Below are 16,521 nucleotides of genomic sequence, written 5' to 3'. Positions count from 1 at the left end.
ATTGGGCCTTTAACCCAAGTTAACTTTTTGTCATTTAAGTGCACACTTTTTTATGTGATTAATCGCATTGTTTGAAAGCGTTTAAAATCCACTGAAAATATCCCAAATAATCTATAGAGCTAAAAACAACAATGCGATGTCAAAACAACTTGACATTGAGGTTAAAGAAAGTGCACTTTATTAATTTACCAGATTTTGCTTGCTGTTACTTTGGACAAAATCAAGACATTGATATTCTTGTAATGCTTTTGGTATAAAACATCTTAAATTACAGCTCAATTTGAGCAATTTCAAATGTTTGCCATTAATCCAAGCAAATCCTGCAATTAACTTGATTTATTTTTTAATGTAAAAAAAATTCACCATTAAAACGGACAGAAACAGTCTTGTAATAGTTAAGTTTGGAATATCTGTAATGATAATTTGAGAAATAATTTTGTAGTGACAGACTATTGCAGTGACAAGGTTAGCATGCTGCCTGACATGATATCCTGAATTTAAATCCTTTGGTGTGTTGACAAATATGGTTTGACAAATGTCTCATGAGAGTACAAGAAATGAAAACACACAATCACTGAAGAAATTGTATGTACGTATGGAAGTTTCTAAAGGAAATAGCAATGACGAACTTGATCAAATGTCTCTGGAGGTGTTGGCAGAATGTTTAAAACTTTTACAGTGACATTTTCTGCATCTGAAAAAAAGAAATAATTGGAAATTGTTATAACCTGTAGATCATTTCAATTCAATAATAATTTCTTTACTTTTTCTGGAACTTAATTATGCTGCACTACCCGCGAATTCTGAAACATTGTAAAAATATAAAACTACAGTAGGCCTACTTACAGTGGTAGCCTACACACTTCAATGAAAAAGATACACTGTCTTAAATTATACTGTATATTCTAAACACAGTCTGTTAAATTATACTATATATTCTAAACTGCGCTACCTCTCGGGTGCACAAAGCAAAATACTTTTGAATAAAAGCCAATCTAATAGGCCCGATTAAACCGAGAGATGTTAATTTGTTGTAGTCTAAAGCTACTTCAGGAATATGAACCCATCATGGCCAGAAAAAAAAAGTGGAAGAATTTGTTCAGCAATGACTATGAAAATATGTATTATGTTTATAAATTAAATATTGTTTACGCGAGACATTTGACAAAGACGTAAATGAAAAAGTTGAACCATCTGTTCGAGCGTTAAACTACGCTCCGGATCGCATAGAGCAAAATACTTGAAATAGCATTTTTATTTACTACTGCCAAATGGGTCCAATTAAATAAGAGATCAGACATAGGCGACAGGCTACTTCGAGTATGAAACCATCAGTCAGAAAAGGTGAGGAATGTATTCTGCAACAATCATGGAAATGAAACAATTCATAGGAAATATATGCCTATTTCTACTTATTTTAGAATAAACTGTGCATATTGGATGGCTGGGTTATAACGATCAAGTCCATGATCCTATCCCTATAGATTTAAATTAGAGGTTTGATTAGACATGCCTTCTAAATTGATAAAGGCAGCCTGTAAGCGCAATTCTTTTTTGCAATACATTTTCTTGCCATGCCATTAGGCTTAGTAAATATAAAATATAAATAGAATTTTGTACAGCTGTGACGATACCAGTATCAAAAAAAAATCCAATGGCAAAAAAATTATAAAAACAATGCAGACCAAACTCTTTGGTCCTTTAAAAACCTGCTTTATGTAAAATAGCGTTCTATAGATTGGAAAATAATACGTGACATAATGTTCGTTTCCAACATTAGGGCCGTTTTCCCAAAGAAGTTAAATTTACTTCGTGTTTTGTGTCTTTGCTACGATACTAATGAGTATCGCAATACAGGTATCAACCCGGCCCTAATATTTTGTACAGTACAGCAGTTAAAATATTACAAATGTTGTGCGTTGATTGACATACCAGTTTCCCCCCACCCTCAATGTGACAACACTTATTGTCATCTTTAGTGCTGTGATCCATCAAATCAACGAGGCAGCTCAAATTGTAGATAAACACCAGCTTGGTTCCAGTGTGCTCCTAGCCAGTCCCACTGACTGACTGGGGATCAGTAACTCATTATATGACCTGTTAAGCACTGACTAGAAATCAGATCATGGACGAGCAAAAGTTGTTTGGAATGCAGCCATTTATATTAAAAAGTGACACACACACACAAAATTGGATTTGTAGTTTCTTAGCACCTAGCAGGTGGAGAAGCATCTCCTCTGTGGGTACGAGTAGACTTTCACACAGTGGTCCCAGCAGTCCAGCACCATCAGCTGTCCTTTCTCAGTGACGGCCACGCCCACAGGGCACGCCAGTCCCTCCTGGATGAGCACGTTAAAGCCGCCCTCTTTGGGGAATTGCAGGATCTTCTTCCTGCCATTGTCCGTCACCAGCAGGTCCCCGTTGGCATCCACGCACATTCCCGTGATGCAACGGAAGTCCTCTGTCTCCGAGAAGAAGTGGCTGAGATGCTTGCCCAGCTGGTCGTCCGTCCCCACCGAGCAGATGGAGAAGCCCCCCTCCAGGTGGTGCTCATTATGGCGGTTCTCAATGTTCAGGCCCAATCCTTGGGTGAAGTAGATGGTGCCCGATGCGTCGCACGTCACAAACTTGGGCCGCACTGCCGAGCACAGACGGTTGTAGTTGACTACGCCCACTTTGCGGTCCACGGCCAGGCACCGGAGCTTGCCTCCCTCCACGTCCAAGACCACAAACTGACCCTTGGGCATGGCTGCAATGCCCCAGGGCTTTATTAGCTGGTTCTTGTGGCAGGCCACGCAGTGGCCGTCAATGGTGTACACCTTGACTGAGTTGTCAGTGACCCCAATAAGGCCCTGCGGAGTGATGGTGATGGACAGCGGGATGAGGTTGGGCAGGTCGATGCTGCTGGGGTTGCGATGGATCTCCCTCTGGAAGCCCTTGCGGTTGAAGATCTGGATGCGGTAGTTCCCCCGGTCGGCCACTAGGACTTCGCCCTGTGGGGTGACACAGATGCTAAACGGTAGGTTGAACATCCCCGGCAGGTTGCCCTTGCAACCCATCTTCTTTACGAACTGGCAGTGCTGTGGCCCCGAGCTGGGGGCCCCCCCTTCATCCATGGACTTAAAGTTATCCAGGGAGGCACACACAGCCTCTTCTACAGACATTAACATATCAATGTCTCTATAAAGGTCCAGCGGGGCCCCTACAACCCCCATGGTCCCGCACATGGCATCAACCCCAACCCCAGCGCTAAACTCCAGCAGCCTCATCAGTGTGCAGGGCTTGGTGATGAGCTGATGCTGACGCGATGCTCTGTCGTCACCAGCTCAGGGTCCTGGAGCTTGAGTAGCGTAGGCAGGTCCAGGCTGCTCCTCAGGTCTAGCTCCTCCTCATCGTTTCCCCCTCCAGCAGGGTGATGTCGCTCTGCTTCACCCACATGGTGAGGTAGTCGCATCGGGACACCACCTGCACTTCGGCCAGTTTCAGCAGGTATGTCTGCTCCTCAAGGATGTGCCCATTCAGCTTTTCCACCTTGGCCATGGAGGCAGCGAAGGCCTGCCGCTGGTGCCCCAGCTCCTCCAGCAGACGCAGCTCAGGCCGGGCATACTCCTGCTGAACCGCCCGGGACTTCACCCGCATGTTCTTTGTCACACTGTCAATGATCACTTTTTTTCTGCTGGATGTGGTCCATGGCTTTGTGGAGGGACGCCAGTTTACCGCCCAGGTCCTTCCGGCACTGCTCAGCAGCCACCCGGATGGGCTGGACGGCGTGGCCCTGCTGCAGGTGGCCCTCACTCTTGTAGAGGTCACAGAGCACGGTGCCGCAGTCAAGGCAGTACTGTCGGGGTAGGCGGTTGCGGCAGGACTTGCACATGAGGGCGGTGGTGCAGGAGCTGATCCAGTCGAGGATCTTGAGCACAGTGAGGTTGTCAGCCAGCTGGGAGAAGCTGCTCATGCGGGAGACCCTGCTGCAGAAGGGACAGCGCACGCCGTTGATGGTGCTATCCAGCAGCTTCTCCAGACACTGTCTGCACACTGTGGCCACACTGCAGGAGATTGGGCCTCAGCTGCTCCTGGTTGTAATTCTCCAGGCAGATGGGGCACTCCAGGACCTCCGGAGCAGGTCCGGGTCCAGAGCTGGTGAAGCTGCCGCCGTCGTGTTCACACCTGAGGGGAGAGGAATAAAAAAAAGGGACGTCAAAGGTTCAGGCTGTGGCACAATCACTACGGAAGCTCTAGTCTAGTGCCTGGTTACATTGTGTTTAGGATAATTGTATTTACTCTCTCCGTGGTTAGTGAGAAATAGATGTCATTGTTGTAAAAATCTGTGTGCTTCATTTACTATCATTGTTAATTGAAATATTGAATTATTTTATATATTATGGCTATTTCCCTATGGTGGACCAAGTATTATTAAGTGACACAGACTAAAGTATTGACCACAAAAGAATTACAGGACATACACTGCCGATGTGTGTTAAACTTTTTAATACTATAGTCATCACGGTCTCACAAAATTGATTGCTTAAAACAGATGTTTTTGTCCCACTACGGACTGACATCTAGAACTGGGGTTTTGACACTCGGTCATAAATCAAAAAGCCATGACAAGGGGAAGCATCAACAGAATAACTGTCCATGTACAGTGGGGCAAAAAAGTATTTAGTCAGCCACCAATTGTGCAAGTTCTCCCACTTAAAAAGATGAAAGAGGCCTGTAATTTTCATCATAGGTACACTTCAACCATGACAGACAACATGAGAAAACAAATTCCAGAAAATCACATTGTAGGATTTTTGATGAATTTATTTGCAAATTATGGTGGAACATAAGTATTTGGTCACCTACAAACAAGCAATATTTCTGGCTCTCACAGACCTGTAACAACTTCTTTAAGAGGCTCCTCTGTCCTCCACTCGTTACCTGTATTAATGGCACCTGTTTGAACTTGTTATAAGTATAAGAGACACCTGTCCACAACCTCAAACAGTCACACTCCAAACTCCACTATGGCCAAGACCAAAGAGCTGTCAAAGGACACCAGAAACAAAATTGTAGACCTGCACCAGGCTGGGAAGACTGAATCTGCAATAGGTAAGCAGCTTGGTTTGAAGAAATCAACTGTGGGAGCAATTATTAGGAAATGGAAGACATACAAGACCACTGATAGTCTCCCTCGATCTGGGGCTCCACGCAAGATCTCACCCCGTGGGGTCAAAAAGATCACAAGAACGGTGAGCAAAAATCCCAGACCCACACGGGGGGACCTAGTGAATGACCTGCAGAGAGCTGGGACCAAAGTAACAAAACCTACCATCAGTAACACACTACGCCGCCAGGGACTCAAATCCTGCAGTGCCAGACGTACCCCCCCCCCCCCCGTAAATTTCCGATTGTTACGAAAACTATTTTTTTTTTTTTTAAATTAAAAATTAAAATAAAAAAATAAATAAATAAAAATCAGCCCTAATTAATTGGCCATTCCGATTAATTGGTCACCCTCTAGTTAGTAGTCACTGTGAGAAACATATACTGTAACTCAGGGGCTCCCAAACTTTTTCACTCGGGGACTCCCTTCCAACATTGGGGAAAACCCTGTGCCCCTGCGTGAGCACCGCATTCATTTCTATGGGCAGAAGCACTGTCCATGACACAAACTGTTCAAACATCTCGGTGGCAGAGAGAATTTTGGAGGTTTAAAGCTTATTTCCTGAAATTCTACACATTTTGCAGTTGTAAAAGTAAATTCTTGCAATTCTATACAAACACAGCAAAAAACAGAAACCTCCTCTCACTGTCAACTGCGTTTATTTTCAGCAAACTTGACGTGTAAATATTTGTATGAACATACAATTCAACAACTGAGACAAACTGAACAAGTTCCACAGACATGTGACTAACAGAAATGGAATAATGTTTCCCTGAACAAAGTGGGGGTCAAAATCAAAAGTAACAATCAGTATCTAGTGTGGCCACTAGCTGCATTAAGTACTGCAGTGCATCTCATCCTCATGAACTGCACCAGATTTGCCAGTTCTTGCTGTGAGATGTTACCCCACTCTTCCACCAAAGCACCTGCAAGTTCCATGACATTTGTGGAGAATGGCCTTAGCCCTCACCCTCCGATCCAACAGGTCCCAGAAGTGCTCAATGGGATTGAGATCCGGGCTCTTCGCTGGCCAACACTGACATTCCTGTCTTGCAGGAAATCACGCACAGAACGAGCAGTATGGCTGGTGGCATTGTCATGCTGGAGGGTCATGTCAGGATGAGCCTACAGGAAGGGTATCACATGAGGGAGGAGGATGTCTTCCCTATAATGCACAGCGTTGAAATTGCCTGCAATGACAACAAGCTCAGCCCGATGATGCTCTGACACACTGCCTCAGACCATGACGGACCCTCCACCTCCAAATCGATCAAGAGTACATTCCTCGGTGTAATGCCCATTCGATCGACGATAAACGCAAATCCAACCATAACCCCTGGTGAGACAAAACCACGACTCGTCAGTGAGGAGCACTTTTTGCCAGTCCTGTCTGGTCCAGTGGCAGTGGGTTTGTGCCCATTGGTGACATTATTGCCGGTGATGTCTGGTGAGGACCTGCCTTACAACAGGCCTTCAAGCCCTCATTCCAGCATCTCTCAGCCTCTCTCTGAGCCTATTGAGGACAGTCTGTTGTTGTTGCCATCTTGTACCTGTCCAGCAGGTGTGATGTTTGGATGTACCGATCCTGTGCAGGTGTTGTTACACATGGTCTGCCACAGCGAGGACAATCAGCTGCCCGGCCTGTCTCCCTGTAGCGCTGTCTTAGGCGTCTCACAGTACGGACATTGCAATTTATTGCCCTGGCCACATCTGCAGTCCTCATGCCTCCTTGCAGCATGCCGAAGGCATGTTCACGCAGATGAGCTGGGACCCTGGGCATCTTTCTTTTGGTATTTTTCAGAGTCAGTAGAAAGGCCTCTTTAGTGTCCTAAGTTTTCATAACTGTGACCTTAATTTCCTACCGTCTGTAAGCTGTTAGTGTCTTAACGACCGTTCCACAGGTGCATGTTCATGATTAATTGAACAAGCATGGGAAACAGTGTTTAAACCGTTTACAATGAAGATCTGTGAAGTTATTTGGAATTTTATGAATTATCTTTGAAAGACAGGGTCCTGATAAAGGGAAGTTTCTTGTTTTGCCACGTCAAATGTGTATTCATGTGATATAAAAGTGACAAAACAATTATATCTATGGGCTAAAAAACAAATAGAAAATGTTAGCTGGACATTTGACAAGTTAGAAATATGCAATGACTAACATGACAAAGGGAACTGATGATGCAAATCCAATTTTAAAATGTCACCTTGTGCATTCTACTATTACAACTTTCAAGAGTACGTTTAAAGCCATTTTGTGTTTCTTTAATAAAGGACGCACCCCACAGTTTGGGAACCACTGATACTGTACACTTTAGCTGGCTATATAATTGAAGTGCGGGGAGTGTAGCACTGCCACTGGATAGCACTAGCAGCAGCCAGCAGCCATTCAACACTAGATTGCTGAAGCTAGCCAGCTTTTAAGTAAACAACTTCTCAGAATCAGTTCGCTAGCTACAGACAACCAATAAGTGTTCTGCCTAGCTCGCTAGTTAGCTATACGAATGCAGCGACCTTAGTTTGTGTTATTGTGTTGTCAATGTGTTAGCTACTAGCTGTGTTAGCATAACAGAGATTGCTCAAATCAAGCTGTCACTACACGGCCAATGCAAATGACAACCGCACTAGCTGGTTACGTGCAATTAATAATTAATAATATTGTGGCATGATGCTGTGTTGACTCTAGCACAAGCTGTGCTAGACAGTCTTACCTTGCAATGTCAGATCTGTCAAGGTACAGGAGATGGTAGGTCTGCTGCTGCGAGACTGCGATGTTGACGTAACGCTAGCAAATACTTATTTCCCACCCACCTCTATTTTCATTGGTTCTTGCAACTGCAGCTGGGATAGGGTTCGAAAGTGGTTGGCAGTTATATTAGTGGGGGTATTTATGGTATATGAAGTTTCATAATATGATGTATTGAATACTGTAGTATAAAATCAAATGTAGGTTCATTTGTATAATACTGTCTCTAGTTTTAATATAGAAACTACATTAATATAATGGCCAATGCATTATACATGATTTTATTATTGCTGCTTTTTGAATACTTTCAGAATTGTTCCATTTTGTACACCTCTTAAAATCCTGGCTGCACCAGATAAGAGATTAACTTTAAAATAAAATCCATCAATCAGGGAAATTATGTGAGCCATTTGAGAGCATTGCAGGCTTTATATGAAATGTAATATGATGCTGAAACAATATACACAATCAATTAGGACAGTACGAAGACATCTTGATGTATCCTTTGAAAGTTGAAAAGCATCCATCTCTAGCAGTAGCATCTGTAGCATCTGCTACAGTTATCTTCCTAGACAGATGTGTGCAGCTGTTGCAGTACATATAAATAGTATATCAGCTGTCCCCTAGATGGCAGCAAAGGTCTTATTGCAAAATCAATTTGTATAGCTTTATCTCAGAGGGCAGGCCTATGAATTGCAATTCAGAAAAGGAACAACTGCACATCAATAGAAATGAGTTAATTGTCAATTTCATAATGCAATCATGTTAAGTTATGCATAACTAAAAGGTAGATGAAAATGAGAAATTAACGTAGACTATATGCTTTCTTTAGCCTGCATGGTGGATCCTGACATTGTCCCACACAGTGACATAGGTGACCCTTTCACCTTGACAAGCCTGCTCAATTTAATTGAGAAACACAATGAGGTGTACAGAGTTGTAGGATCCAAGTCATGGCCTACTTCCTACCATACCATCTTCAGAGATAGCTGTGCACATGGAGATGTTTCCCCCACGTTGTCCAGGCACTTGGACGGCCGCCCGTTGGTCAATAAGGTTCCGCCCAAGGCGCCAAGTTTTGTCCAGGTTAAAGCCCGCTTCATCAACAAATATTAACTTGTGATGGTTCACAGCTGCATCAAGAACCATCACCTTCTAAAAATATATTTTGTTTAGTTATTTTTTACAATATAGTTCCAATATGATATTGTGAAGTAGCATGTGCATCAAATAGTAACAGTAATACAGTATATGTAACGGTTTTCTTGACTTGAAGGAGAGGCGGACCAAAATGCAGTGTGGTTTCTATTCATGGTTCTTTAATGAAGAAAAACTATACATGAATAGACTAACAAAAACGTGAAAACCTAAAACAGCCCTATCTGGTGCAAACAGAGACAGGAACAATCACCCACAAACACAGTGAAACCCAGGCTACCTAAGTTTGATTCTCAATCAGAGACAACTAATGACACCTGCCTCTGATTGAGAACCATACTAGGCCGAAACATAGAAATACCCAAATCATAGAAAAACAAACAGACTGCCCACCCCAACTCACGCCCTGACCATACTAAATAATGACAAAACAAAGGAAATAACGGTCAGAAAGTGACAGTACACTCCCCCCCCCCTCCCCCCCCAAAGGTGCGGACTCCGGCCGCAAAACCTTAACCTATAGGGGAGGGTCTGGGTGGGCGTCTGTCCGCGGTGGCGGCTTTGGCGCGGGACGCGGACCCCACTTCCCCATTGTCTTAGTCCGCCTTATTGTCCGCCTCCGTGGCTTTCTAACCATGGCCACCCTTCTCAATGACCCCACTGGACAGAGGGGCAGCTCGGGACAGAGGGGGGGCTCGGGACAGGCCCCTGGCTGACTGGCGGCCCCTGGCTGACCGGCAGCCCCGGGCAGACTGGCGGCACTGGCGGCGCTGGGCAGACTGGCGGCGCTGGGCGGCACTGGCGGCACTGGGCAGACAGGAAGCTCAGATGGCGCTGGGCAGACGGGAAGCTCTGGCAACGCTGGAGAGGAAGGCTCTGGCAGCGCTGGACTGAGTAGCTCTGGCGCCTCTGGAATGAGGGGCGGGAGCTCTGGCAGCGCCAAACAGGCGGGAGACTCCGGCTGCGCTGGAGAGGAGGAAGGCTCTGGAAGCGCTGGAGAGGCGGGAGACTCCGACAGCGCTGGAGAGGAGGAAGGCTCCGGCAGCGCTGGACAGGCGGGAGCACCTGTGAGGATGAGCCGGAGAGACAGCCTGGTGCGGGGGGCTGCCACCGGAGGGCTGGTGCGTGGAGGTGGTGACGGATAGACCGGACCGTGCAGGCGCACTGGAGCTCTTGAGCACCGAGCCTGCCCAGCCCTACCTGGTTGCATGCTCCCGGTCGCCCTGCCAGTGCGGCGAGGTGGAATAGCCCGCACTGGGCTATGCAGACGAACCCGGGACACCATGCGCAAGGCTGGTGCCATGTAAGCCGGCCCAAGGAGACCAGATGCGTAGAGCCGGCTTCATGGCACTTGGCTCGATGCCCACTCTAGCCCGGCCGCTACGCGGAGCTGGAATGTACCGCACCGGGCTATGCACCCGCACTGGGGACACCGTGCGCTTCACAGCATAACACCTTTACCATCCAACTCATCCTCCCATGTCCAGTACTCCTCGCGCTGCTCCTGCTACCTGTTACCACGCCGCTTGGTCCATTACAGTGATTCTGTAATGGTTTTCTTGACTTGAAGGAGAGGCGGACCAAAATGCAGCATGGTTTCTATTCATGGTTCTTTAATGAAGAAAACTATACATGAACAGACTAACAAAAACAAGAAACATGAAAACCTAAAACAGCCCTATCTGGTGCAAACACAGAGACAGGAACAATCACCCACAAACACACAGTGAAACCCAGGCTACCTAAGTATGATTCTCAATCAGAGACAACTAATGACACCTGCCTCTGATTGAGAACAATACTAGGCCGAAACATAGAAATACCCAAATCATAGAAAAACAAACATAGACTGCCCACCCCAACTCACGCCCTGACCATACTAAATAATGACAAAACAAAGGAAATAAAGGTCAGAACGTGACAATATAGTGCTGTATCTGAACATACTAGGCCTGCAGTTGTTTCACCCAGTCGTTGTTTCTCTCAAAGCGCACCAGGTAAATGTGTTTCCTGGTGCCTCTTTAGAAGGTGAGCGATTGTTGGTAGGCTGATGGATGCCTCATTGGCAAAGGTGTCATTGTTCTCCTCAATGGCCTGCTTTATTTCAGACAGCCGTACTGTACGTCATTCCTGGCCCTCACCATTTCCACCATTGCCCACTTCTGCTGGTCGGTCAGCACATGGCAACCACCATGGGGACTTCTGTAAATTCTGAGGGTATAAACAGAGTATACTGTCAATAGATCATACTGTAAGAATACTGTGACATGTTTAGTGAATGTACATGCATTACAATATGTAATTTACAGTAATTGTAATGGTAAAAGATGTGTGCATATCCTGCAGATTTACCGGCTTTCTTGGTGGAATGTTCTCATTATCGAATTGACAGTTAATTTTTTCAGATTGGGGTGACCTAATCCGGCAGCCTCTGCCTCTGTTTACCACATGACCAATGATGATGGCCCGGAATTCATTAGACACAACCTTTCCATGCCATCTGCTTCCCTCTCTCTGATGTCCACCTCTTTGACGGGTCCTATGGCCACCTCTTTGACGGGTCCTATGGCCACCTCTTAGATCTCTTTGACGGGTCCTATGGCCACCACCTGAAATAACAGCCTTTTTGATTTTCTGTTTAGAGTTTTGTACTAAGATTTTAAAATGTACAACATACTTGTTAAAATAGTACCAAAGCTATAAAAAAAAATAAATTGGTCAAAACAGGGTAATTTTACATCTGGCTAGAAGTTAATAAGAAAACTATCTTAACAGAGAGAAAAGTCATCATGTCTGTTGCCTATATAGAATCCCTATACTTTAACGATGACAGCTTCTCCATCCTAGAGGGGGAGATCAACCATTTCCAGGCCCAGGGACATGTACGCCTCTGTAGTGACCTAAATGCCAGAACTGGACAAGAACCTGACACTCTCAGCACTCAGGGGGACAAACACCTTCCTGGAGGTGACAGCATTCCCTCCCCAATATGCCCCCCTAGACACAACAACGACAAAACAACCAACAAAAATATCTCACAATTCCTGCAGCTCTATCGTAAGCTGGGTCTGTACATAGTCAATGGTAGGCTTCGAGGGGACTCCTATGGTACGTTCACCTACAGCTCATCCCTTGGCAGTATCACTATAGATTACTTTATCATTGACCTCAATCCAGAGTCTCTGAGTGTTCACAGTCAGACCACTGACACCCCTATCAGATCATAGCAAAATCACAGTCTACTTGAACAGAGTAATACTCAATCATGAGGCATCACAGCCAAAGGAACTGCATAATATTAAGGAGGAAAGTAGTGTAGAATCCTACCAAAAATCTATTGGGCAACAACACAATCAATCCCTTTTAGACAACTTCCTGGACAAAACATTTCACTGCCATAGTGAAGGTGTGAACTTGGCAGTAGAAAGCCTAAACAGTATATTTGACCTTTCAAATATATAAATTGTCAAGCAGACAACTTAGGAAAATGAACAATGACACATGGTTTGATGAAGACTTCAAAAATCTAAGAAGGAAATTCAAAAACCTATCCAACCAAAAACAGAGACCCAGAAAACCTGAGCCTACGCCTTCCACTATAGTGAAATACTAAAACAGTACAGAAATGCACTCAGAAAATATGAACAGCACAGAAATCAGCTCAATGTAATTGAAGAATCCATAGAATCTAACCACACAAAGAGTTACCATCCAAAATGGAGATGTATGGCTAAACCACTTATCCAATCTTTTCTGCTCTATAACAAAGAACAAACAGCAAAAACATATACATGATCAATTACAAATCTTAGAATCAGCTATTAAAGACTACCAGAACAAACTGGATTCTCCAATTACACTGAATCAGCTACAGGACAAAATACAAACTCTCCAACCCAAAAAGGCCTGTGGTGTTGATGATATCCTAAATGAAATGGTAAAATATACAGACCACAAATTCCAATTGGCTGTACTTAAACTCTTTAACATTGTCCTTTCTTACATCTTCACCAATATTTGGAACCAAGGACTGATCACTCCAATCCACAAAATTTGACCCCAATAGCTACCGTGGGATATGCATCAACAGCAACCTTAGGAAATTCCTTCGCAATATCATTAACCGCAGACTCCTACAGTTCCTCGGTGTTTGACTCAATTTGGCATGAGGGTCTGCTATACAAATTGATGGAAAGATGGGGGAAAGACATATGACGTTATAAAGTCCAAGTACACAAACAATAAGTGTTTCTCTTAAAATTGTCCAAAAACACAGATTTACTTTCATACGGCTGTGGGGTGAGACAAAGTCAAATGTCTACTGTTTGCTGATGATCTGGTGCTTAAAGCAGCACCTAGATCTTCAGCACAGATTCTGTCAGACCTGGGCCCTGACAGTGTACAAAAATAATGTTGTTCCAAAAAAGGTCCAGTTGCCAGGACCTCAAATACAAATTCCATCTAGAAAACTATCCCTACCTCAGTCTAAACATCAGCACCACAGGTCACTTCCACAAAGCCGTAAACGATCTGAGAGACAAGGCAAAACGGGCCTGCTACACCATCAAATGGAACATAAAATCCGACATCCCCATTAGGATCTGGCAAAAAATACTTGACTCAGTTATAGAACCCATTACCCTTTATGGTTGTAAGGTCTCGGGGTCGACTCACAAAGCAAGATCCCACAAAACGGGACAAACACCAAATTGAGCTGCTGCATGCAAAATTCAGCAAAAACATCATCAGGGTACAACGTAAAACACCAAATAATGCCTACAGAGCAGAATTAGGAGGATACCCTCTAATTATCAAAATCCAGAAAAGAGAATTCAAACCTTCCATAACAAAGCTATCACCTACAGAAAGATTAACCTAGAGAAGAGTCCCCTCAGCAAGATGGTCCTGGGGCTCTGTTCATAAACACAAAAACAGAGCCCCAGGACAGCAACACAATTCGACCCAACCAAATCATGACAAAACAAAAAGATAATTACTTAAGAATGAACCAAAAAACAGAGCAAACCAGAATGCATCTCAATTGGGTTGAGGTCAGGTGATTGTGGGTGCAGGTCATCTGATGCAGCACTCCATCACTCTCCTTCATGGTCAAATAGCCCTTACACAGCCTGGAGTTGTGTTGGGTCATTGTCCTGTTGAAAAACACATGATAGTTCCACTAAGTACAAACCAGATGGGATGGCGTATCGCTGCAGAATGTTGTGGTAGCCATGCTGGTTAAGTATGCCTTGAATTTGAAGAAGAAATCACAGACAGTGTCACCAGCAAAGCACCCCCACACCATCACACCTCTTGCTTCATGGTGGGAACCACACATGCAGAGATCATCCGGTCACCTACTCTACATCTCACAAAGACACGGCGGTTGGAACCAAAAATCTCACATTTGGACTCATCAGACCAAATTACATATTTCCACCGGTTTAATGTCCATTGCTCGTGAAGATTGCTCCTCTTCTTATTGGTGTCCTTTAGTAGTGGTTTCATTACAACAATTCGACCATGAAGGGCGATTCACGCAGTCTGCTCTGAACAGTTGATGTTGAGATGTGTCTGTTACTTGAACTCTGTGAAGCATTTCTTTGGGCTGCAATTTCTGAGGCTGGTAACTCTAATGAACTTATCCTCTGCAGCAGAGGTAACTAACTATGGGTCTTCCTTTCCTGTGGCGGTCCTCATGAGAGACAGTTTCATCATAGCACTTGATGGTTTTTGTGACTGCACTTGAATAAACAGTCAGGATTGACTGACCTTCATGTCTTAAAGTAATGGCGGACTGTCGTTTCTCTTTGCTTATTTGAGCTGTTCTTGGATTTGGTCTTTTACCAAACAGGGCTATCTTCTGTATACCACCCATTCCATGTCACAACACAACAGATTGGCTCAAACACATTAAGAAGGAAAGAAATTCCACAAATTATCTTTTAACAAGGCACACCTGTTAATTGAAACGCATTCCAGGTGACTACCTCATGAAGATGGTTGAGAGAATGCCAAGAGTGTGCAAAGCTGTCATCAAGGCACATGGTGGCTACTTTGAAGAATCTCAAATATAAATATATTTTGTTTAACACTTTTGTGGTTACTACATGATTCCATATGTGTTATTTCATAGTTTTGATGTCTTTACTATTTTCTATATTGTATAATAATAGTGAAAAATAAAGAAAAACCCTTGAATGAGTAGGTGTGTCCAAACTTTTGACTGGTACTGTATCACATGCCAGACTTCTATTTTCCTACATAAGTAAAATCTGGAATATGCCTTTACTACCATTCATTCCAAATAGCTGCTATTTTCACCCCTTTCTGGAACTGTGAGGGTTCATGACAAAGCCCCTTCAGTAATTTACTAGAAATGTCTATGGTTGTAATCATTCTACACACCTGTAATTAATGCATAAGGGATGTGTTAACCGGTGTCATGTGTAAGTTGTCTGCCTAGAATCTCAGTGTATTTCATGGAACATGTATCTGACTGGATCACAGGGGAGCATATATTCCACTTTCAATACTCTCAATCCTATCTAAGGCTTTTGGGTTAATGTTAACTTCCAGAAGTTATTGTCGCAGGTAACGGATGGAGTTGAAGGGGAAAGGAAGAGGGATGGGTGTATATGCGGCCGGCTATGATGTGAGCTGCCCTGCGAAGCCTGCAGTAAACCTGGGATAATCACAGTGTTTTATTGTGAGGGCCAAGTGATAACAGCTTCTTTCTGTGTTTGTGTTAAGTGCATGTAATTGGACTCTTAGGTCCAACCCTTGAGCCTGTTTACATAGGATGTGGAGGAGAGTATCCCTCCCCCTCCTCTTCCACTACTCCAGTCCCTTCATACGCTCTCTGCTCTGTAGCTGGGCCTGTGTCTGGAGCCCATAGCATCACTACAACACCAGCCTATTATCAAACTACACGTACAATACACTGTCTGATGACGTACCGTTTGTCTCACACACTTGCATGTGTTGAATGAAAGAGGAAATGTATCGACTGTCACACAGGTCTTATCTCCGTGTTTGTCGTTTTTACTTCAGTAAATACAGTACACCGAAATCTCAAAACATTAGGAACACCTTCCAAATATTGAGTTCACCCCCTTTTGCCCTCAGAACAGCCTCAATTTGTCGAGGCGTGGACTACAAGGTGTCGAAAGCGTTCCTACAGGGATGCTGGCCCGTGTGGACTCAAGTTGGCTGGATGTCCTTTAGGTGGTGGACCATCCTTGATACACAAGGGAAACTGTTCAGCGTTAGTTCTTGACACACTCAAACCTGTGCGCTTGGCACCTACTGCCATACCCCATTCAAAAGCATTTAAATCTTTCGTCTTGCCCATTTACTCTCTGAATGGCACACATACACAATCTATGTCTCAATTCTCTCAAGGCTTAAAACTCTTTCTTTAAACTGTCTCCTCCCCTTCATCTACACTGATTGAAGTGGATTTAACATG

General features: G+C 44.2%; 2 protein-coding genes across 2 annotated transcripts in view; one reads left to right on the top strand and one right to left on the bottom strand.

Moving 5' to 3' along the window:
* LOC110523598 (astrotactin-2-like) overlaps positions 1 to 16,521 on the top strand; it is a 418,825-nt gene that overhangs the window by 301,570 nt on the left and 100,734 nt on the right. The gene's annotated exons all lie outside the window — the stretch shown is intronic.
* Positions 323 to 9,041, bottom strand: LOC110522913 (E3 ubiquitin-protein ligase TRIM32). Its single transcript, XM_090236574.1, is given in 7 exon segments — positions 323 to 3,295; positions 3,298 to 3,396; positions 3,399 to 3,663; positions 3,665 to 4,037; positions 4,039 to 4,117; positions 4,120 to 4,167; positions 8,867 to 9,041. Coding segments are annotated over 7 exon segments (2,121 nt in total). The 3' UTR covers positions 323 to 2,213.

This window comes from Oncorhynchus mykiss, chromosome 5 (genome assembly GCF_057628025.1).
Source record: "Oncorhynchus mykiss isolate SJ-2025 chromosome 5, ASM5762802v1, whole genome shotgun sequence".
NCBI lineage: Eukaryota > Metazoa > Chordata > Actinopteri > Salmoniformes > Salmonidae > Oncorhynchus > Oncorhynchus mykiss.
The sequence above is the reverse complement of the archived record's forward strand: the minus strand, read 5'-3'. Positions and strand labels throughout refer to the sequence as shown.